The sequence below is a fragment of the Drosophila elegans genome, unplaced genomic scaffold (assembly GCF_018152505.1).
Source record: "Drosophila elegans isolate 14027-0461.03 unplaced genomic scaffold, ASM1815250v1 contig_208, whole genome shotgun sequence".
Classification (NCBI taxonomy): Eukaryota; Metazoa; Arthropoda; class Insecta; order Diptera; family Drosophilidae; genus Drosophila; species Drosophila elegans.
The window spans coordinates 19,562,167-19,584,418 of record NW_024545578.1 but is presented as its reverse complement, the minus strand read 5'-3'; the positions used below and the strand labels follow the sequence as shown (position 1 = coordinate 19,584,418).

At 43.5% G+C, this 22,252-nt stretch overlaps 4 protein-coding genes across 36 annotated transcripts in view; 2 read left to right on the top strand and 2 right to left on the bottom strand.

The window, feature by feature from the left end:
- The window catches only part of LOC108142212 (fibrillin-1), a 44,488-nt gene extending 42,593 nt beyond the window's left edge, over positions 1 to 1,895 (bottom strand). The window contains exon 1 of the mRNA XM_017265924.2: positions 1,325 to 1,895. The gene's annotated coding sequence lies outside the window, so the exon portion shown is untranslated. The remainder of the gene's footprint in view (positions 1 to 1,324) is intronic.
- Positions 1,896 to 1,899: 4 nt separating this feature from the next.
- On the top strand, positions 1,900 to 7,449 carry LOC108142210 (tonsoku-like protein). Of its 3 annotated transcripts, XM_017265920.2 has the most exons (6): positions 1,900 to 2,119; positions 2,388 to 2,646; positions 2,706 to 2,877; positions 3,289 to 5,808; positions 5,864 to 6,039; positions 6,104 to 7,449. In XM_017265920.2, the coding sequence occupies exons 2-6, from the start codon at positions 2,541 to 2,543 to the stop codon at positions 7,189 to 7,191; spliced, it is 4,062 nt and encodes a 1,353-aa protein (XP_017121409.1). In that variant the 5' UTR covers positions 1,900 to 2,119; positions 2,388 to 2,540; the 3' UTR covers positions 7,192 to 7,449. The 3 variants fall into 3 exon arrangements, with proteins under 3 accessions (XP_017121409.1, XP_041563895.1, XP_017121408.1); XM_017265919.2 differs by lacking the exon at positions 1,900 to 2,119 and having other exon boundaries at positions 2,189 to 2,646; XM_041707961.1 differs by lacking the exons at positions 1,900 to 2,119; positions 5,864 to 6,039; positions 6,104 to 7,449 and having other exon boundaries at positions 2,184 to 2,646; positions 3,289 to 4,885; positions 4,944 to 5,132.
- Positions 7,450 to 7,527: 78 nt separating this feature from the next.
- LOC108142216 (probable medium-chain specific acyl-CoA dehydrogenase, mitochondrial) lies at positions 7,528 to 9,884 on the bottom strand. Its single transcript, XM_017265932.2, has 3 exons — positions 9,759 to 9,884; positions 8,604 to 8,960; positions 7,528 to 8,541 (listed from the first exon to the last, which is right to left on the bottom strand). Exons 1-3 carry the CDS (start codon positions 9,774 to 9,776, stop codon positions 7,657 to 7,659), a joined length of 1,260 nt encoding a protein of 419 aa, XP_017121421.1. The 5' UTR covers positions 9,777 to 9,884; the 3' UTR covers positions 7,528 to 7,656.
- A 114-nt stretch (positions 9,885 to 9,998) lies between these two features.
- Positions 9,999 to 22,252, top strand: part of LOC108142208 (ankyrin-3) — a 66,181-nt gene continuing 53,927 nt past the window's right edge. For 18 of the 31 annotated variants that reach the window (XM_041707943.1, XM_041707942.1, XM_041707953.1 and 15 more), the window contains exons 1-6: positions 9,999 to 10,085; positions 10,885 to 12,169; positions 19,459 to 19,560; positions 19,625 to 20,077; positions 20,653 to 21,417; positions 22,033 to 22,236. In XM_041707943.1, the coding sequence (XP_041563877.1) occupies positions 11,687 to 12,169; positions 19,459 to 19,560; positions 19,625 to 20,077; positions 20,653 to 21,417; positions 22,033 to 22,236 (2,007 nt within the window). In that variant the 5' untranslated portion in view covers positions 9,999 to 10,085; positions 10,885 to 11,686. Of the gene's footprint in view, positions 10,086 to 10,884; positions 12,170 to 13,042; positions 13,301 to 16,365; positions 16,878 to 19,458; positions 19,561 to 19,624; positions 20,078 to 20,652; positions 21,418 to 22,032; positions 22,237 to 22,252 lie in introns of those variants that run through there. The other 13 variants (XM_017265913.2, XM_017265912.2, XM_017265907.2 and 10 more) reach the window with 9 other exon arrangements.

Below are 22,252 nucleotides of genomic sequence, written 5' to 3'. Positions count from 1 at the left end.
AATGTTAGAAGATCTTCCACTGTAAACTGAACTAGATTAGCTATTTTCGGTAAAAGCCAAAACATTTTGGAAACTACTTTTATTAAACCGGTTAAGCTTCAACTTCATCATGTCCGCCAACATGTGGGCAGGGTCCAATCCGCAGAATTAGTGGTATCTAACGTAAGATAACGTATACATCAAGTTACAAGTCTATGGGTTAATTCTGTTGAATTATGTCAAAAAAAAAATAAATTTAACTTACAGTGCACCATAACAAAATAGATAATGAATGAAGAGCGTAATAATGTCAACAACAAAAGGCATGTGCAAAAAGTTTAAATTGAGAAACTTTAAACCAGTTGTGTCACCCACACAATTGAAAAGCAATGAGCACCGCGCACTGAGAAAAAAAATCTTTACAAATTAAAAAAAAAATTAATATTCTATATTTAAAATATTTTAAATGGATATTTTCAAACCAATGAAAGGCAAATTTCACCAGAACAATGTATTATGATTTAAATTTTAAACATTAAATTTTAAGGTCCTTTTACTCTATCGAAAGCTTTATATCGATAGTGACAAAAAATTGTATGACTCCAAATTAGTACTTCTTTTAAATGTTGATACGGAGAATATACCATTGTATTAAATGAAATATTATATATTATATTCAAATCATTTTTGCTTGATAAAATATATAAAGTAACAGAACCCATGGATTGATTCCCTGTTACATCGTATTTCCACAGAGCTCATTTGTTGAAAATTCCAACCGTTTCCAATGGATGCACTGTGTGGAAAGAGGGCATTAGAAATATATTCTTTTCTCACTTTTTGCTTTTATTAGAGCAGTTTTTTGTTGTATTCAAAACAACGCCCCCTCGATTTATCGCAACTTAGAGTTCAATAACTTGTTTTTGATAAAAGTACATTTACTAATAATGGGAGTAGTCTCAAAAAGTTTTTAACAACTGATAAAAATAACAACAACGAAGCAAAAAAAAAACTTTTTGCTGAATTTCTTTATCTTCAGTGTAGATAGGATAAATAAAAAGTATGCACGCGCGTATGATTCTGTTTAATTGGTATGGGTGTCAAACTGGCTGACCTCCACAAAGCTATTCAAATATGCTGCGCCAGCGAAATTGGTTTGGAAAAAGGTTATTGTACCGGAATGTTTCAGAAATCCCTTCCAAGTAAAACTAGTGACAATTCGGAGAAAATTAGATGGATAGAGATTTCATTAGAATCATGAATGAAGCGCAAAACAACTTAAATTTGAAGAATCCCCTCACGCAACCCTTAAGTTTAAACTAGGAAAAAAATCAGGTGTACTCACAGTATTGTTATGATTATCCGTAAAATTTATTCGCTATTTTTTTAACAAGATCCTTTAAATAAAAGAATTTTTTGCTCAAACTAAAAGGTTTATTACTTTTGTTGCGAGGAATTTTCATATGACCATTTCTACAACACCTCAAAATGTATTTAAACGCCTCTCTGCAAGTCCATACTAGTTGCTTTTTTGATATTCGTTGTGTAATATTTTAATACATGGCATTAATTTGTTTATTTAAAGATATTGATAGCGGTTTAAAAAAGTGTTTCTGTTACATTTACATTACAGAAAGCGTTTATTATTTACATAGTGGATCGACTATAAACTGTTCCTAACACTGGATTACGTGGTTTTAGTCTAAGGTACTGTTCTTTTTTATTGGTTTAGGTCATTCGTTACGTGATCGGTATCAATATACCATTGTGATGTGCGACGGTCACACTAATCAGTAGAGATGGAAAAATGCCAACGATGCCCTGCTAAGCATCGATAACATTTAAATGCTTTATAAATGTAAGTAGCTCGTAAAACTCCCAGTTGATCCAGCAACGATCTGGCAATATATAGTTACCGTAATTAATTTTATTTTCAAGTCCCAGAATCAGACGCTCAGTTCCTTGATCAGCGCTTCCACGGTGGCTTATTTTTTCCTTTGTCGGTCTAGTTTGACTGACTTTGCTTTTCTTGCTGACGGCAACGAAGAGTTGCAGTTCTCATATGAGTGCATTTCAGCAGATGTTAAGAATTTTAACCAGAGTGAATTGCCTGTAGTGGGCGACGAACTAACAGCGAAATGTAAGCGAAACGTCGAACTAACAGCGAAATGTTAGCGAAACATCGAACTAACAGAGAAGATGGGTAAATATCGATGGTGTCTGTCAAACATCGATAGGATCGATATTTTGAAAACATCGATGACACCGATGATGGTACTGATGTTTCCCCACCTCTATGATCGCGCCGACTTGCAAAAAAAAAAAAACAATAATATAATGTTTTGAGATTTTTTGTTATTTTGTATTATCCTTGTCTTTTTTGTGTGTCCTGTCCAATGGATGAGAAGCGCTACCTGAAGCGCAAGGAGAAGGCGCGCAGCGATGGCAACCGGGACCAGGTGGCCATCAGTTGCAAGCAATTGGGCGACTTCTACAATCAACAGGGAAAACACAACGAGGCGGTTAGGGAATATGTCCAGGAGGCCCAGATTTATGCCGCCATGGGCAAGGAACTGGAAACGGCCAAGGCCAAGCGGATGGTGGGCGAGATGTACACCTTGCTGTGCGACTACGATGCCGCCAAGGATCACATTAACGATTACCTGAGTGAGTTGAGGGATTCCCTTCTATGCGCATCTGTTTTACTCCCCAAACTTCTTCCCCAGAGATTGCCAAGCGCCTGAAGAACCAGGTGGAGGAGCAGCGGGCATACGCCACTCTCGGACGCGTGCACCTGCTCCATGGACAGACTCTGGCAGACAGTTCCGCCTCCGGAGCCATGGAGCAGCTCAAGCTGGCGGAGAAGAATTTCATTCGCAGCCTCCTGCTGATCAAAGAGTAGGTTTCTCATGAAGTAGACCCAATGAACTCCCGCTGGTCAAAGGACTCTCTAAAAATTTGGTTTTTCAATAACAGTCTTTCTACAGACGAACGTCTGTCGTCCATTAAAGTTCTAAAGTTTTAAGTTCAAGTATCATTTGCACACACATTTCTTAATTTTATAAATTTTAAAAATATCCAAAAAAACACGAAAGTTTATAAAAGATTAAAATATTTAGTTACTTTCGAAAACAATAACTCCATAGAAAGAATGTCGTCAAGTTGAAAATAGCGATCTTATAATAAAGATAGATTGTAATTTAACTAGGCATAAATTTTCTTAAGTGCTTAATTCAAGCAAAAGTAAAATAACTTTCATTTTAATATGGTTCTCCCAATATTTTAAACCTTTGCCTCCGTTCTTTTCAGACTTTCGGGTCAAATTTCCAAAGTGGAGCAACTCGATATGCAAGCTCGCTGTTACCTGAACATCGGCGTGGTGAAAGAGCACATGGAGGCTTTCCAAGAGTCCATCGAGTACATCGAGAAAGCCATAAAGATCAGCAAAACGCACGAACTGTGGGATCTGACCCACTTGTGCTACGTTTCGATGAGCTTGCTCTTTAATTGCAAAAAGAACGACACAACTTCGGCGCTACGGTACTGCAACATGGCTTTGCAGGTGGCCAAAAGACTGCCCAATAAGGTTAAAAAGATCTGCGAGACGCTGATCACCAAGGCGGAGATCCTGATTAAGGCGGGCGACTTTGCTAGCGCCAAGCAGATACTCACAAAGGCTTATAAGAAAAACACGCCGGACGAGAACGATCGGGGGAGTATTGAAAAGCAACTGAGAGTTGTGGTGAAGATCTGCCAGACGCTGGATGAACTGGTCCTTACCAGCTCCCTGGACTACGGCAAGTTGAAGAGCTTGTATGAGAAACTGGGCGACGGTTGCTGTCACCTGATGAACTATGAGAAAGCTCTGACCTATTACCAAAAGATGTTGGAGAACGCCGAACTGAATCAGGAGAGCGGAAAAACCCTGGTGCCCATCTACGTGAGTCTCTATCAGACCTATCGCGACAGTGGGCAGTTTGACAAGGCCCTGGAGTACCTGTGGAAGGAGTTTGAGTTGAACCAGGATGTTCCCTCGGAGGCGTTTACCACGCTCTGCACCATTGCCGAGATATGTGAGCAGCAGTCGCATCCTTTCTGGACGGTCCATGATGTTTACCAGAAGGCTCTCCGGCAGGCCGACAAGGCTGGCAGCTCCTCTGACAATCTGGAGAAGATTGCGCTGGTGAGACTGAGGCGGCTGATGCTAAAGCACAATATGCAAGTTCTGGTTGAAAATCTGGAGGCGGAAGCCACAGCCAAGGGCATTGATTTGGACCAGGAAGAAAGCCTTGGCGATGAAGATGAGGATGCTGTCAATGGTGGGACTGCTTTGCAGCAGAATACTCCAGACTGGGACGACGATTTCGACCTGACCACGCTCACCGACTCGGACGCCAGTGATCTGGATGAGAGCGAGAAACCACGTCCTCAGAGAACCACCCGTGGAAACAGATCCCTAGTCATTAAGAAGAACAACAAGGGCGAAACGCAGCTGCACCAGGCGTGTATATCGGGCAATCTGGAGCTGGTCAGACGTCTCATCGACCAGGGCCACACGGTCAATGTGCGAGATCACGCTGGCTGGCTGCCACTCCATGAGGCCGCCAACCATGGTTTTCGGGACATTGTGGAACTGTTGCTGGACAAGGGCGCCGCATCTGCCATTAACGACAAGGGCGGAACCAGTTGTGATGGCATTACTCCACTCTTTGACGCCTGCTCCAATGGATTCCTGGATGTGGCTGAACTTCTGCTGGACCGTGGAGCGGATGCCACCGTGCGGACGGACTACAATGAGACCTGCATCGCTGGTCTGGACAAGTGGCGGCAGGGAGCCCAGCTGGTGGATGGAGAGCAGGCGCAGTACGCCCAATTGCGCGAGCGACTCCTTCGCACGCTTTCCAAGGTTGGCATCTGCAGTGACCGTAATGCTCGACCTTTAACCAATGCTAATGTTAAAATAGTTAGCAGGTCGGAGCGGGGAAGCCTATCGGAGGAAGAGGATGAAGAGGAGGCCCTTCAAGAGAGTAATCGAGCATCGCTGAGGCACAACCGATCTGCAAGTGAATATGGTGCTAACAAATCCGGTAACTCAACGCAGCCAAGTGCCAGCAAAGAATACAGAAGTGTTATGGCGCAGCTTAAAAGACCCAATCGCCTAAACGATGATTCCCCCAGTACCAGCAGTACAGTAAGCAAGAAGAAACGCAATGCCTTCCTTAATGATGATGAGGTGGATGCGGATAACTGGCTGATCGATGATGTGGGTCCGGAACGCAAACGCAAGCGCGTTAACTCAGGAGACCTCTGCAGCCGTCCCTCTAAGGAGAACTTTCAAGACTCGCCCTTGTCCCTGCCTGCAAACTGGGAGGAGGATTTGCTCCAGGCCACTCCAGAAATGGACTATTCGCAGCGGCAGAAGCAAATGCGGAAACTAACCCTCTCCCGCTCCTCGAGCATGAGTAGCAATCATAGCAGTTCAGCTGCTGCTCCAAGTCGGAGAAAGCATCAGGCCACTCTGATGGACAGTGGCTTTAGTAGGTTCCGAAGCGAGAGTCCTCTGGGCAGTGAATCGTCGCAGGATGGCGCCGCCTCTGTGATCAGCCTGCGCACCATTGAACCCGACTCCACCACGAGCACTATTCAACTGCTCATCTCTCCTGCCAAATCGTCGCCTATTAAAGTACAAACTACTCCTGTTTTGGCCACTACTGTGTCATTTAAAGTTAAAGTGCAGGATGAGCTGCTATTAGTTCCTGTCGAACGCAAGAAATTGCAGGACATCAACATACGTTGGCTGGCTGAGGAAGCCGGAAGACGTTATAACAAGTATGCATGGGCAGAACAAAGTCTTTAAAATGCTGATGGCAATTAAAATTTCCAGGTTGACAGGCCTAACACCTCTCCTACGACTGAAGACTGCCGATGGCTTCGCCTATGAGGAAACGGATGCGGTGAGTGTGGCTCTCGAGCAAAACATGCTAATGGCCACCATTCTGGATTGGAAAATCTCACCCCTTTCGCAACGATACGAGGAGATGTGCCACCAAGTGCAGAAGAGTAAGTACTATGAAATTCCCTTCAAATTCCTTAGGTACTTACAGACATGTTCATTAATTTGTAGCCGTGGACAACAAGGTAAAGCTGCTTTTGGAGCGTTCGCAAAACACTCAAATGTTGGAGCTCTCCGGATTGTGGATGCGAGCACAGCAAACTGAGCCCATTTTCAAAGCCCTTCTTCATCAAGCTCGACTCACGGTCTTGGATCTCTCCCGAAACTTCATTGCCAACGAAGGATGTCAACAGTTGGCCAAGTCACTGCCCACGTTGCTCCAACTCAAGGCGTTGCGACTGCAATGCAATGCGATTGGCTACCAGGGCTTGGAGGCCCTGCTCTGCGGCCAGGGCATGGATAGCCTAGAGCTTTTGGAGGAGCTAAATCTTAGCCAGAATCCGTTGGGAAATGCCAGCCTAAGGATACTGCACAGGTTTTGCACCAGTCCCGCTGGTCGAGCTCTCACTTCGCTACAAATTGCTCAGTGTGAACTGACGGAGTTGCAGGACTTCGACCTGGGATTCAACCAACTAAAGAGCTTCGACATCAGCTTCAATCAACTCACCCAGCAAAGTGTGCGCCAGTTGACAGATAAGCTAAACAGTTGTCGTCTGGAGCAATTGGTTCTTAGCTTTGTGCGCTGGCCGTTGGACGAAGCGAGTGGATTTGCTTTGGGTGAGCGATTGGTATCTCTTCTAGAAGGTGGCACATGCGAACGATTTGTGCGGGTGGAACTCGCCGGCTGTGGTTTAAACGATGGCCATCTGTACCAAATTAGCCAACACTTGGCCAAATCCAAGCAACTGCAATGGCTGGATATCAGTGATAATGTTAGGCTAAGTGGAACCGCCCTTGGATATATACTAGATGAACTACCCCAACTGCGCTCCCTGCTGGCCACCAATTGCAGAAGTCTTCTGGACGACACTCGTCTCCGGAAAATCGAACAACAAAAGCAGCTGCCCCGCCGCTTTGACCTAACCATCGATGAGCAGGTGTTCTCCATGCCCGGTGCCCTGGAGACCCTTCAGTCCATTTGGCAGCTTCAGTTCGGCGACAAGGCCAAGATGTTGACCGCCACATCGAACAGGCGGAAAGGTGGCAGGCGATACAAGGGGATCATCAAGCTTTTGGCCGACGGAAACGATGCCGAATAGCGTTGTCTCATCATGTATAAGCCATTTTAATTTTGTTTTATTTTTATTGTTTGACAATGACATACATACATACATATATAGCAAATCTGAGTACCCCTCTTATCGTTCAGCTGATACCAGTACACCAAATTGTAGACCCTAAGTAGGACAAACACTTAGTACCCACTGGACTTATCTAATCAGTGGATGATTGCTGGCGAAACAATTTGCGATGGTCTAGACTCGAGTGGAAGAAGAGTCTAAAAGTTAACTTGAAGACTATTTACTCACTTCTTCAGACGTTTCTATAACTTGAGGTATTTGCCATGGCTTTCAAATTACCAAGAAAAAGTCTAATTTTTGTTTCTTGTAATTATTACTTATTATTGTACTTTATTAATCGGATTTGTGAATGTGTTTTTGTAATGAGCATGACGTCGACTGAACTGAGGTGAATGATGATGAGGAATCCTGGTTGGCACTGGCTTAGGCATTGCCCTTGGCAGCCTCGTACATGTTTCGCGAGATGATGAGACGCTGGATCTGGGAGGTACCTTCGTAGATCTGGTAGATCTTGGCATCACGCATCAGCTTCTCCACGGGATACTCGCTGTTGAAGCCGTTGCCTCCGAAGATCTGGACGGCATCGGAGGCGATCTTGTTGGCCATATCGGCGGCATGGCACTTGGCAATGGAGGCGTAGTAGCTGTTGCGTCTGCCCTGGTCGATTTCCCAGGCGGACAGACGCCATGCCAGACGGGAGGTCTCCACGCCGATGGCCATGTCGGCCAGCATGAACTGCACAGCCTGGTGGTGAGCGATGGGCACACCGAAGGTCTTGCGTTCCAGCGCATACTTCAGAGCCTCGTCCATGCAACGCTGGGCCAAGCCAACGGCTCCGGCGGCCACTGGAGGACGGGTCTTGTCGAAGGTGCCCATGGCGATCTTGAAGCCCGCTCCCTCGCCAATCAGCACGTTCTCCTTGGGCACTCGCACATCTTCGAAGGTGATGCCACGCGTATCGGAGGCACGCTGTCCCATGTTCAGCTCCTTGCGACCGGGCGTCAGTCCGGGCGTGTCGCGCTCCACGATGAATCCGGTGAAGGCCTTGCTGGCCGGGCACTTGGGATCGGGATTGGTGCGGGCCAGCACAAAGTACCAGTTGGCCACGCCACCGTTGGTGATCCACATCTTCTGGCCGTTGATGATGTACTCGTCGCCCTTCTTCTCGGCACGCGTCTTGATGCCGGACACATCGGATCCTGCTCCGGGTTCAGTGACACCGTAGGCGGCCACCAGCGGCTCCTCGAGCAGACGGCCCAGGTACTTCTTCTTCTGTTCCTTGTTACCGGACAGGATCACAGGCGTTTGCTAAGGAAATACCAAGGATTTAGCTCATCTGACGAGGAATGCAGATCAATTGTAAAACTTACGCCCAGACCACTGGCCTCCAGGGCGGTCATGATACCAGTGCAGCCGTAGGCCAGTTCCTCGGCCGACAAGCAGGTGGTGAACACGTCGAGATCCAGGCCTCCAATATCAGCGGGAATGTGGTTGTTCATCAGGCCCAGCTCCCAGGCCTTCTTGATGATGGGCCACGGATACTCGCCGCTCTTGTCGTACTGGGCGGCCACTGGGATGATCTCCTCGCGGGTGAACTTGCGGGCCAGTTCCTGCAGCTGCAGCTGATCCTCGGTGAGTGCGAAGGAGGTGCCATTGGGGGAGACGTGCGACACGGCGGCGTAGGCGCGGCTTTGGGACACCAGCTGGCGCAAGGCGGGCGCAGCAAGCTGGTATAGGAAAAATTTAAAAACAAATTAATTCATTTATTAACGAAATATTACAAAACTATTATTAACGATATAACGATTTTCGAATTTTTTGGTTTGAGATCATCATACAATAATATTTTCTGAGCAAAAACTTTTTAAGTTATGGTTACGTTTTGTTTAAAGTACTATTTTTTATAATTATATTTAAAATTTAAAATTTTGTAACTTTCTTTTTAAATTCAACTAACAAACGTAGCTTTTTTTTTATATTTTCGCCCAAAATAAATGTTTTTTTTTATTTTGTTTCAAATGAGAAAACATAGCCTTGGTCATATTAAGTATACGTTTAACCTACAAAAAGACTTAACCGTGAATTAAGTTTAACTTATTAAATAACCACTCACAACTTGATTGTATGATCGTTTGAGATCAGAAACCCACCCTTTATTAGGATTTTGCAAACAAAGTAAAATTTTAAAAGGTTATATCAGGCCTGCCAATAAAGTTCGCATTCCGATTTAAATCGAATGCAAAAACAAGCCGCCATTAGACGCCGCTAATAATAATTTTTCGAGGGGGGCAAAGTACAGATGATTGCTGGCAGACAGGCAACAACAAATGTGTTTACGAAACGGAACCCACTCGTACATACATATATATATATATATATGTGCAAACCTTAATCGCGGACGATCAACAGTTGTTGTCGTCACTAGTCTTAGAGAACTTTGAACCATCCATTTTTCATATGTTATAAATTATCTTTGCGTTGTGTGTTTCACTTTCTCTGCGGTATAAATTAAACGATATGCTCACCTTGTTAAGGAACGCCATTGGGTTATGGGTTTATTTTCGTATTTTTCTAAGATTTAACTAGGTCGCCTTGCTAACTCGTTGGTGGCTGGCAGCGAACTGATCCAAACGAGTTGCCCGATGTGCCTGTATAGCGATATATGTACATGTCTATATAGCAGCGACGCTTTTGGACATTGGACTTTGTTGCGCTGGCATCGCAAAAGCTACAGAATCACGGTGACGAACCAACCACAGACAAATGTATGTACGCAAATGCAGAAGGGAGAGATAAGGGAAGATGCCCTCGACTTTCATATGCGCTCCAGAGCTGCTCGGAGAGAGTTTAAGGTACGTTTTTATTTGTTTCCTGATTTAATTTTATACATTCTTTATATTGACAAATGCTATATAATTATACATTTATTATTTATCTCTCTAAAATGAACATAATACCATAAAACATATCATAAACTTCAGGTAGTCGGATTTATTGTTTATAAAATATAAGAAAAGTTATATGAATTTTAAGTATTGCTATTCATTTTAAATACATTAAAAAATAGCCGATCCTTTTAAAATTTGAATTTCCTCTTATATTCTTCCGTATTACCAAAAGTACATTATTTGTATGACGTGAGACACACCCCCTTTTTTAAGAAACCAATGTACCCTAATAAATACCCTACATTATAAGCACAACAAAACTACGTAAGATTCAACAAACCACGTAAGGTTAAGCTTTCAGTTTGCAACGTAACGAAACGTATTTTTGAAAGAAGGTATGAGTATTGATAATGGGTATGTTAGGCGTTAAAATTAAAGTCAATAGGAACTAGGCAAGAACTAGAAAATACCTTTTAAATTTACAACTACTCTTTTTCGGAATTATTTTTATAAATGTATGAATTTATAATCCTTTTGTTCAAAACATATTAAATAATTTTGACGTACTTATTTTTAAAAATATTATATTTGCTGAAACGAATGTGCTAGCCTCAAGTAAATGCATATACACTTTTATTGGTGCGCTTAGATAAAAAACCTGTGATGGTGGTCGCTTAATTTAATACTTTTTCAATTTTGCATCGTGTAATTGTCTAGTACAAATATAAACTTTAACTTTCTTAAACCATTTTATTTCTTTAAGATGTACTGAGTAAACCCTAGTCGAGAGTTTCTCCTGCCACCTGTTAGGCCCTTGAAAATTGGGGTATACTTTCGCGCTTGACACAAATGGATGAAACATGTTCCTCTTCTGGCTGCGTTAAAAATAACAGAGTGATATACACAGAGTGTTTGCCCGCCTCCGCCGCCGCAACAATCTCCAGTGAAACGAATTGGGAGTCCGTGACACAGTTGACAGCCAGATATAAAAAACAGAGCTCTACGTGGCCAGGCACGAAGGCATCATTAAATCAGCATCCGCAGCTATCCAAAATCGCAATCAGCCAAGGGAGTGGGGCATCTCTTATCAGCCAGGCGCATAAAACTGGGTCCGGTTAAAGCTCTTCCGACAGGACGACGCCGAACGGGCACCCGATTGGGAGCCGAAGTGGTTCGGGTGGTGCGACGGCGGGTGGAGAGTCCTGTGGCATCTAAGGCACAACTGGGATAGCTGGCTCTAGGCTGCCTGCCAGCCAGTCAGTCATTTGACATTGCTCCTGCGAGAAGGTTGTCCACGCTCCGAGCCCAAATCCTCCGTCGCCCTCATCGCGTCCGCAAGTCTCCCATAGTGTATGTGTTTTCTGTGCTCCCCACTCCCAATTCTGGGATACATATAGAAGAGTGCCACCCCCACCATACCATACCATGCCATACCATACCGAAAACCCCCTCGCGGAGCTGTGAAAATTTAAACAAGTGTTACCTAAGCCCAAACCAAACAAAAACCAAACCAAACCAAACTAAAAACACACAGAAAGGGAGCAGCGGTTGAAGGTTGCGGCAAGATGGCCCAGTTTGTGACCCACATCCAGCCCACGCTGATGGAGGCGTCCCAAGGTCATGTGCCCCACCACCACGGACATCAGGTGGGTGTGCCGCACTCGTCGCATCTGCCCCACTCTGGGCACAACATGCCCTCGCCGCCCACCCACAACCACCACCATGGTGGCCATGTACATGGTCACCAGCACCACACCAGCGGTACTCATCATGGATCAGCCGGTGGCCATTCGCATCCGACGCAAAAGCAGTCGCATCATTCAGCCACCGGTCACGCCCCCAAGACGCAACACCACAGCCCGCCCTCAAGGGTGCACTCACCGCCGACGGAGCACCATGCGGATCATGTGGGTCACTACGAGTACTTCCAGCATCAGCATGAGCAGATCTTCCACCACGATGGAGCCAATGGAACCGTCAGCCACAAGCAGCAAGGCCACCACCATCCAAACAAGCACGAGCACTGCCCCACAGGACACCAGAGCGCGGTGAGTTGTCCTGCCCAGGATTACATCATTGGGAACTCGGGAATGGGTTATTCCTCCCCTAATATAGATAGTCACGTGAGCAAAAGTCCAAGGGGACGAAATTAGAGGTCAACACCTAATAGCCCAAAGAAATGGGTTGCCGTCATAAAAGTTAGAGCTACTTTTATTAGTTGCCAAAATTTTTCCATACTCTAAAACAACGTTAACATCCTAAAACGTTAAGGATCTTCTTTATGCACAGTAAATTCTTCGACTTTAATTTAAACTCATAGTCTTTTTGTTTCATTAAATGAAAGTTGGTTTTAAATTGAGATGAATAGAAAATAGTAAAATAGTATCGTTCATAGGTCAAATTTGAAGGACATCTAAGATAGTTTCGGAACTTGGTAAAGACACTTCCGGTTTGATTGAGTTCACATCTAACTTTATTTAGACAGTGATAATGTCTTCAACTTGCGCTCAGCTGCAAACTTTTACATGTAAGGTTGGATAACTCACCCTTCAGTGTAACAATGAATCATAACTTTTTGAGGCATCATCTCGGAGACTCCAGACCACCGCAACCCATCCCAGCGATGACGCAATAGTAATCCTTGGACCGACTGTGTACAATGCCAAGTGAGTCATCGGCAGTGCGCTTCCGTTGTCCTTGCGGGGGCATTAACAACTCCTGCTGGCGCCTGGCATCTCCAAGGCATCAAATTCAGACGGCTCCTCTGACCAGAGAAATCCTGGCGTCGCCAAACCAGCAAAAGCTCTTTTTCGCAATCTTCGCGGTTTGTTTGGCCTTTATAAATAGCCATAGCATGCTAAACGCTCTAGCTAAACGCGCTCTTTACCGCACTCTTTACTTTGGCATAGTCCGATGTCTGGTCTCCGTTCTCGGGTCTATTATATTCCTATTTGTTGTTCGGCGGAGGCTCTCTAGTTCGACGGGGCGCATTCGAAAATAATTCAGAAAACGACTCAAATCGCTCGGTGCGGCTGCCGCGCGTGGCCCTCTAGACAATATTTAGATATATACACGTATATATATTTCATTTTATTGGCCCCCAAAAGTTTGGACACACTGGGTGATCTGGGCAAATGGAGACGCTCAAGAAACGCTTCCCATCGCTGCAGAGTTTGGGCGTAAGTTTCGCGACACCTTGAACTGAAATTTATATAATGCGGTTGGTAGCTCCCCGAAAAAAATGGCCCGCCAAGCATCTGTTTTGGGTTGCCCTATAAATACAAATACAAATCCGACAGCCAAATTGGCCAGCGAATCGTGCGGTGAATTTTTTTCATTTTTTCATAATTTTGTGCGTGTGCCGTGCTCCTTTTTTCGCCATACTCCCTCGTCCCTCGGGTGCAGTGAACTGAACACGGTGAAAATGTTTCCATTTTCTGCTCCCATTCCCCCAGAAATTACCCACGATGTGGCGACTTTGGCGTGCCCAATTTGCGTTGCGCTTTTTGGGGTCGTCAGAATTATGGGCAATCAGCTCATCTAGCTGGTAATTTACTTAAGGCATTGCCCCAAAACATTCCTGCCACGGTGTTTTTTAAGGGGCTGCGCGGAGGGTGGCTGAAATATCATATTGCTGGCGACAAGCTACCTCGACATCGATGCTAACACAAATATTAACTAAATACAGGGAGGTCTAAAGAACTGTTTTGTCGCATCGAACTACGGATACTCTAAAAAAAGAGCAGTGTTCAAAGTTTAAGTGTTCCTGTCTTATATTATGGCTATGGAACAGAATGCTTAAACAATTGCTTACTTACATTGTTGAGATCTATTGTAAAGGACCATAATTTGGGACAACAGTTGAGCACCATTTTTAAATCCTTATAACCAATTTATTATTATTAATAAATATTTTTAAGACCCATATTTAAAATGCATACATTAAATTAGTTTTCTTTCTTATGTTAATTCTAAACTTTTTTAACTAAATATTCAACAAAGACTCTCTAAGAAAATAAAATTTATTTTAAAACTGTCCCACAACATTATCAAAATAATTAATTTAAATCTTTAAACTATGTAGGTTCAATAGTTTATTTAAATTTTCGTATCACATATCCTCTTCAAAATAATAAAAAAAAAAAAAATAGAACTTGGAAACTCATGCCCTGGTTATTTCCCTTTGGGGAGTCTTAAGCTTGGCTGCGGGTACGTAAAGTAATTAAAAATCTATCAATTGCATGCGAGCAAAGGCAAAATACCCCTTTAAATTATTAATTAAGCCATAGAAGAATGACAATGGCCAGGAATTGAGAGTGTATAACGATTGGTGGAGTGCCTTGTGACATGCGAATAAGCCATTTGGTTTGGGCCAACCCTGCCACCAAAACTCAGACCAACTCGATGGGCTTTTGGCTTTAAAGTGCGAACAGGAAACCCCTTCGGCCGGCTGTTGGATAAGAAAACAAACAACTGGCCGGTGTTTGGCCAGGCGACAAAGGCCGAGCTTAAGGGAAGCTATTTAATTAAATTCACAATGTGGCTGCCACCTTGCCAACCAAGTTGCCACCCCCATTAGCCCATTTAATTACCTGCAACGTGATTCACGCACACTCATTCCTTTATTTACTGCACAATTTGTCCCGGTCACGATGCAATTTGAAATGCAATTTTATGCAACCGCTCGAAAGGGTGGATTTTTGATGGCAGCAGGGGTTTCTCTCTCAATCTCACCCGAGGGGTGGATTGCCTGTCTAAGAACCCAAATTGATGGCACTGCCTTTGCCTTACTTGGCACAACGTGACCGGGAATGCATACGCATCCGATTGGGATTTTCGACCTTTGAATGTGGTGCCAAAGGGGTGGGGTGGTGATTCTCGGGGTGGGATTTTCGAATTGGACTCATCCGAAACGCAGTTCGAAACGGGAAGTAAACAACATCCAGTTGTGCGGTGCGTCTGCGCAAAAGTTAATCCCCAGCTGGAAGGAAACATAGCCATCATCATCCATCAGCCGTCAACCAACTGTGGATTGTGTGCACTCGGCCCGGCCTTTATTTACTCTCGGTCAACACAGTTCCGGGCCAGGAGATTATCGAGGGGTAGGGTAGGACCACAGGGCCGTTTCCATGTGTGCCGCATCATTTTTTGTGTGTACTTAGCTAATTAGTGTAGTGTGCTAACTGAAACTGTCGGTGGAATTAAATGCCTCGGATTTTATTGTGCGAGCAATGGCGGGTAAATTAATTTGGGTCTTGTTAGGATAGTTATAGTTACACCCATGATGGGATGATTGCAACTCGTGTAAATATTTGTATTGCGACTGAGGGTGTGGTGTATGGGATTCCTATTGCTTGGCAAGACAAATTTACTTTACCTCTAAGCAAAACAGGAATGCCCAAAACCAAATTCAAGATCGTTTAACATTGAAAGTGGTTGTATAATTTCTAAACTTCTCTGTTTAAATAGTAAATTTAATAATAGTAAAGTTAATAAGGCTTATATGTCAAAATCCCTAAATTCACGGTTTTAAATGAAATCCAAAAGTTTTATAATAATCAGTTTAGAAAATTACCGAACTTTGTTTTAAGACGGTATATAAAATTGTTAAATGAATTAATACAATTATATTGCGACATTTAAGTGGTTTATTTAAACATGTTTAAGGGTGCATACAAAATTTTGTAATGCCCAGCTTTGCAAGCCTTAAAACTCGAATAATGGAAGATTTTCATGGATTGTGTAGCCTGGAGGAAAACTCTCCCTTACAATAAATTTGAATTGATTTTTTTAGGGATTATTTATTCATGTCCTAGTTACTGTGCAAAAGAAAGCAATAAATCTGGATTTTTCACGCATTAGGGTTATCAAATTTCTTAAAAACCAAGCCATTAAATTGTGAACTGATTAATATGCAAGAGAGGATAATTTAAAGTGAAAAATTGTTTGGCGATTTAATTTAAGGGATAAAAGAAAGGTCTCTTTTTTCTAAAAGCACGTGCTGGGGAACGAAAACGTCAACAATAACAAAGGGCACGTGTGGGATTGAGGGAGACCCTTCGGTTCTGGGCCCTGCCTCTTTTTCTGGCTTCCGCTGGCATTTTCCATTCGAACTCCGGGTTCCAGAGGGCGAACAACTACCCTCTGATTTTGGGGGTGGGCCTTCCAATTGGAACGGCCGAGTGCGCAGGTCCTTCGAAGTCCTGCTAGTTGAAGTTTCAACCACTCGGAGCAGGACTTTTACTTGTCGCATCCAGTCTGGAGTTGAACATCGAAGAAAACGGTAGCAAAACGAAAACTGCTCCCCGAAATCCGTGAATTCAGAAGGGACTGTGTGAGAGCAGCCAGGAATCCAATCAGACACACACATACACACAAAGACATCCACACCCATACACCGACACTGACACGCACACAACCGACTCGGTCGCCTGTACGAACACACCCTCTCGCACACCCATGCACTCGTGTACATATAGCTTACATAAAGTCTAAGGAAAAATCGATTCGAGTGCATTAAATATTCAGTATAAAAAGGAAAAGGTCTCGAGCAAAAATCTCGACCAGTGCGAATTTTCCGCTTTAGCTTACGGCAAATAATAGTCCCAGAGCCAGTGAAAAAATATGACTAATCTGCAGTGACGACATACGCCGCTTACACAATTTCTCTACACCAATTAATCGGAGACTTAAACTCGAGGCGGACATTTTCCCATTGAGAATCCTAGAAAAATGGTCACCGAAAATGGAGCTCAGGTAAAACAAATTTTTCATCTCGGTTTTCACTTTGTGGAGCTTTTCTTTTTTCGGGCACAGAATGAAGATTCTGTGGGGCAGCCATGTTGGCGTCCATTTTGCGGATTATCGATTTTTCGTTGTCTGGCTGAAAAAGTGCAGCGAAGTTGAGGAAAAATCTGGTAAAAAGGGGTTTCTCGAGGAGTAACAAGAGATAAAACTATGATTTTATTGGTAACTTTTAGGGTAGTAACACCATTTTCGTTGGCAACGAAGTTTATTGATTTTTCACTTCATTAAAATACCCCACTTAATTTAAGGGCGTTGCAGGCGATTCCCATTTAAGCCTAAACAATGGTCTAAAAATAATTGCTGTACTAACCAACGGCAATCCGAGCCAGGTGGTGGTTCACAGTGGCACCACCATCACTACACCACTGTCCTTTTAATCGGAACTGGGTGTGGTGCGTGCGTGTATTGTTGGCAGCAGTGTAAGGTAATCGAGATTTAGGTTAAGCCTAATGATGACATGCGACACTCGTGCCAAGATGGGGGAAAAATCCATAATAGATGACTCACTTTTCCATCTGAGTGCTCGCTGCTGCACTAAGAGATTGTTTGTTGCTCCTGCTAAGGACAGCCACTCGGACTTCGATTAGGCGTAAAGCTCGTTGCCAAGTACCAACTTGGCCACACAAGTTCAAAGCAAATACTCTTCAAGGCGAAACTCCTTTAGACGAGCACTCAATTTGCCCGAGCTGAGCCCCTCGTTATACAATGACGAAAACGGGGAGCGAGGCCGAGCCCAAGAACCTTTGAACTTTCGGAACACGTCTGGGTATCACCTCACCCTACAGGCAGAGAAATGTATCTCAATTTCTGTTTGTCATCATCAGCTATGCTATAATATAACTATAATTTATATGAAAAATCATGCTGGTATCAAACAATAAAAGCAAATTATGAAATGTTAATAGAAAAATGGGTTTAGGTATATTTTGAAAGCTATTTCAAAATAATGGTAGTAAATCATAGAACACTTATTTACTATTTGGTGCTTTTCAAATACTTTGTTTGTTAATATGTACTTAATATTGATATTCTATATTTTGAAGTCATTTAAATGAATACATATAAGAAAATAGTATAGTTACATATACATTTTTTTATTACATTTCGGTACTAAAACATTATTATGTGAGCCAAAAACAAATATAAATATTGACGTTTTTCCAACTTTTTCATGGTAATGCCAAAATTGTGTTAATGAAAATTTAAAAATTTGTACACAATTACTCCCTTGCAGTAAAAACTGCTTCAATATGGCGAAAATCAATAACAACATTAACACTCGCTAATATATTTTCCATGTGCAGTCGAGCAAACAGAGTTCAGGAAGCAGTCGGGGCAAACAAGCTCCTTTTGAATTCGTATGTATGCCCAGGGCATGAGAAATGAGTTTTCTTTTTTGTCCGCTTGTGTATATCCTTCACACACTTCCTTGTTTGCCAAACGACGGTGGATGGGTGGATGGGTGGATGGACGGATGTGGGTGTGGGTGGTGCATTGGAGTGGGCGGACATGGAGGGGTATTAACGCTCAGGAAGCGGGTCTGGCGGGTGTCTGAGCTGCGGTCACTCTCCAGCGAGTTTCGCTCGCTTCCAGTGCGAAAATTTCCGATTTGCCGACTTCCAGTTGCAGTTTGAAAAGGCGACATGACGTCATTTTCGATATCGAAAACCGTGGCGAGCGTTGGGGTAGAAAAACATAAACAAAACCACTATCGACAGCTGAGCTTTGCTGTGTGGTTGGGTGGGTTTTTTTTTTTTTTTTATTTCAGTGGGTGGGCGTTGGCTATTAGACCGAACTACCCGTACACCTGCGCCAAAAGCCGGAAAAGCGCCGGTGACCCCTCGCCTTGACCGTCGTGGTTTGAACTTGAGGCAACGAGCAGGTGCATAATAACTATAAAAACCTATTCCACTCCACTTGCCGGGGCACCAAACTTGGAGTTGCGCAACCTAGCAACGATCAATAAAACCCTCCTCTTTTATGACCACCCACACGTCAGGTGATGAATACGCATCCGACACGCAACTAAATGAAAAGCAGATGTAACGTTTTCTTCGGCAGGTTTCCACCTGGCAAAGATATATTGCATTGCGGTTGATAAGCCGACATGCAATTTCTTCTAGTTGACCTTTGCCCCATTTGATACCTGGGCAAAAATAAACGGAATTTTCAGCTTAAGGCTCAATGTCTTCCACCTTAAATGCCTTTTTCAAGCGATTTTATACTAAATCAGAAAAATGACTGTAATACTAAAGGTTTGGTAGTAAATTAAAATTTAAACGAAAGTGGTATTATATAATTTAATTATTAAGTAATTACAATTAATAAAAATATTTTGTATTTAAAATGATAACTTCAGGTTAATGTTTATGTACTTGGATTTATATTGAAAGTAAATTTTTTGTGAAATTTTGTCTATAAAATATAAGATATCTTCTCAAAAAAATCGAATGGTTAAACCTAAGAATTACTTATCTAGTTTTTCTTGTTTAGTTTCTATTTTAACTTAACAATTACATTTTTATTTTAGGGCGATGGAAACACTTCCTTCCTGCGTGCAGCTCGCGCCGGAAATCTGGAGCGAGTACTCGAGCATTTGAAGAACAACATTGACATTAACACCAGCAATGCGGTGAGTCATTAAGAAATTCTAGTGCAAATTGATGCCCTAACTAATCCCATGATTTCCCCCCTAGAACGGCCTAAATGCCCTCCATCTGGCCTCCAAGGATGGCCACATTCACGTCGTCTCGGAGCTGCTGCGTCGTGGAGCGATTGTGGACAGTGCCACCAAGAAGGGCAACACCGCTCTCCACATCGCCTCGCTGGCCGGACAGGAGGAGGTGGTGAAGCTGCTGCTGGAGCACAATGCCTCCGTAAATGTGCAGTCCCAGAACGGATTCACACCCCTCTACATGGCCGCCCAGGAGAACCACGATGCGGTGGTGCGTCTGCTTCTGTCCAATGGCGCCAACCAGAGTCTGGCCACCGAGGATGGCTTCACTCCGCTGGCAGTGGCCATGCAGCAGGGACACGACAAGGTGGTGGCCGTGCTCCTCGAGAGCGACACCCGGGGAAAGGTCAGGCTTCCAGCGCTGCACATTGCCGCCAAGAAGGACGATGTCAAGGCCGCCACTCTGCTCCTGGATGTGAGTATTCTGCAAGCAATGCTTTTGCTTAGTCAATCAATTGTTTATTGACTTCTCGTTCTGAGTATAAGTTTATTATTTTTTTATCCTCATCTGTAGGATTTGGAATTGATTTATTTCTGATCCCTGAGATGAAATTGATTATTAATCTTATGGAAAAAATGTGAGCCGCGGCTCATTGACTACAATATTTTTAAAAACAATTTATACAAGACATAAAGTTTGGTAATGGTTATTACAATGTTGGAATTACCTTTGCCTTTTAATAAGATTTTTTAATTAAACATTTTTGAAGTGTTATTAGCATTGTATTATCAAAAATAAATGCTTTTTTTATTATTAATATCATTATTGCAAATGAAAAACATTCTATTAGAAAGAAAATTTATTCGTACAACTATGACTCTCAGTTTTAAAATTAAAACAAAAATTAAATTAAAAGTACAGATTTTTTCCATAAGTTTTGAAACTTACAAAGTTTAAAAATTCGGTTGAATGAAAACTTTGTTAATTTTCGATATCCAATTAATAATTTGGCCTTTATAACGAATTTCAATCCAATTTCGCTCTTTCAGAATGACCACAATCCGGACGTAACTTCCAAGTCGGGCTTCACCCCGCTGCACATCGCCTCTCATTATGGCAACCAGAACATCGCCAACCTGCTCATCCAGAAGGGCGCCGATGTGAACTACTCGGCGAAGCACAACATCAGTCCACTGCACGTGGCCGCCAAGTGGGGTAAGACCAATATGGTGTCGCTGCTGCTGGAGAAGGGTGGTAACATCGAGGCAAAGACCCGGGACGGACTCACTCCGCTCCATTGTGCCGCTCGTTCGGGTCACGAGCAGGTGGTGGATATGCTGCTCGAGCGGGGAGCTCCAATCAGCGCCAAGACCAAAAACGGATTGGCACCCCTCCATATGGCCGCCCAGGGTGAGCATGTGGATGCCGCCCGCATCCTGTTGTACCATCGTGCTCCCGTGGACGAGGTAACCGTGGATTACCTGACCGCTCTCCATGTGGCCGCCCACTGTGGTCACGTGAGGGTGGCCAAACTTCTCCTGGACCGGAATGCGGACGCCAACGCAAGGGCCTTGAATGGATTCACTCCGCTGCACATTGCCTGCAAGAAGAACCGCTTGAAGGTGGTGGAGCTGCTCCTGCGGCATGGGGCCAGCATAAGTGCCACCACGGAGAGCGGACTTACTCCGCTCCACGTGGCCGCCTTCATGGGCTGCATGAACATCGTCATCTATCTGCTGCAGCACGATGCCAGTCCCGATGTGCCCACTGTGCGCGGCGAGACACCACTGCATCTGGCCGCCAGGGCCAACCAGGTGAGTCAGGATTTAATGATTTAATAATTAAAACAATTAGAGTTCTTTAAGATAAATTTATAACTAAACGAATTGAAACCTTTTTTGATGGCGTATGAGCAGGCAGTCTACTGAATTTAAAGCATTTAAAGTACATAGTTTTGATTTATATACAATTATTTTTTTTAATTTTACTAGTTATATAAATAGATTGCAAGTAATACAAAGATAAAAACAGCAAATATTATTTTATCCTTTATTTATAACTATCATAGTATATAAACTTCTTTGTAAATATGATAACATATACAAATCTTTTCTTTCTTACAATATGGGTATTAAAAAAATTTATTTAAATTGTCCTCCTATGAAATATACATTTGGGTAGTGGAAATCGGAAACATAGATGTACAAAATTATAAACATTTAGCCGTTCGATCTATGTGCGAGGTTTAATCTTGATCTTTGAAAGCATAAGTTAAGGCGACTGGGAAAAGATATATAAAATAAAAAGCCACCAAAAATATAAAACACTCTTCAAATATGAGATACAAATTCGGTCTTACCATCTAAGGACATACCCCTTTCCTCTGTAGAAATGTAACGCTCTTTTGTACTCCAAATGACCTCTTCCAGACCGACATCATTCGCATCCTGCTGCGCAATGGCGCCCAGGTGGACGCCCGTGCCCGGGAGCAGCAGACGCCGCTGCACATCGCCTCGCGGCTGGGAAACGTGGACATCGTGATGCTGCTGCTGCAGCATGGCGCCCAGGTGGACGCCACCACCAAGGACATGTACACGGCACTCCATATCGCCGCCAAGGAGGGCCAGGACGAGGTAAAAGAGCTGATTG

What these genes read in the sequence shown, in the direction of transcription:
- LOC108142210 (XM_017265919.2), top strand. Translation starts at nt 2,376, where the DNA reads ATGGATGAGAAGCGCTACCTGAAGCGCAAGGAGAAGGCGCGCAGCGAT. An exon ending in TCACATTAACGATTACCTGA is followed by an intron (nt 2,647 to 2,705) that starts GTGAGTTGAGGG and finishes CTTCTTCCCCAG; the next exon opens with AGATTGCCAAGCGCCTGAAG. An exon ending in AGCCTCCTGCTGATCAAAGA is followed by an intron (nt 2,878 to 3,288) that starts GTAGGTTTCTCA and finishes CGTTCTTTTCAG; the next exon opens with ACTTTCGGGTCAAATTTCCA.
- LOC108142216 (XM_017265932.2), bottom strand. An exon ending in TGGAGGCCAGTGGTCTGGGC is followed by an intron (nt 8,542 to 8,603) that starts GTAAGTTTTACA and finishes GTATTTCCTTAG; the next exon opens with CAAACGCCTGTGATCCTGTC.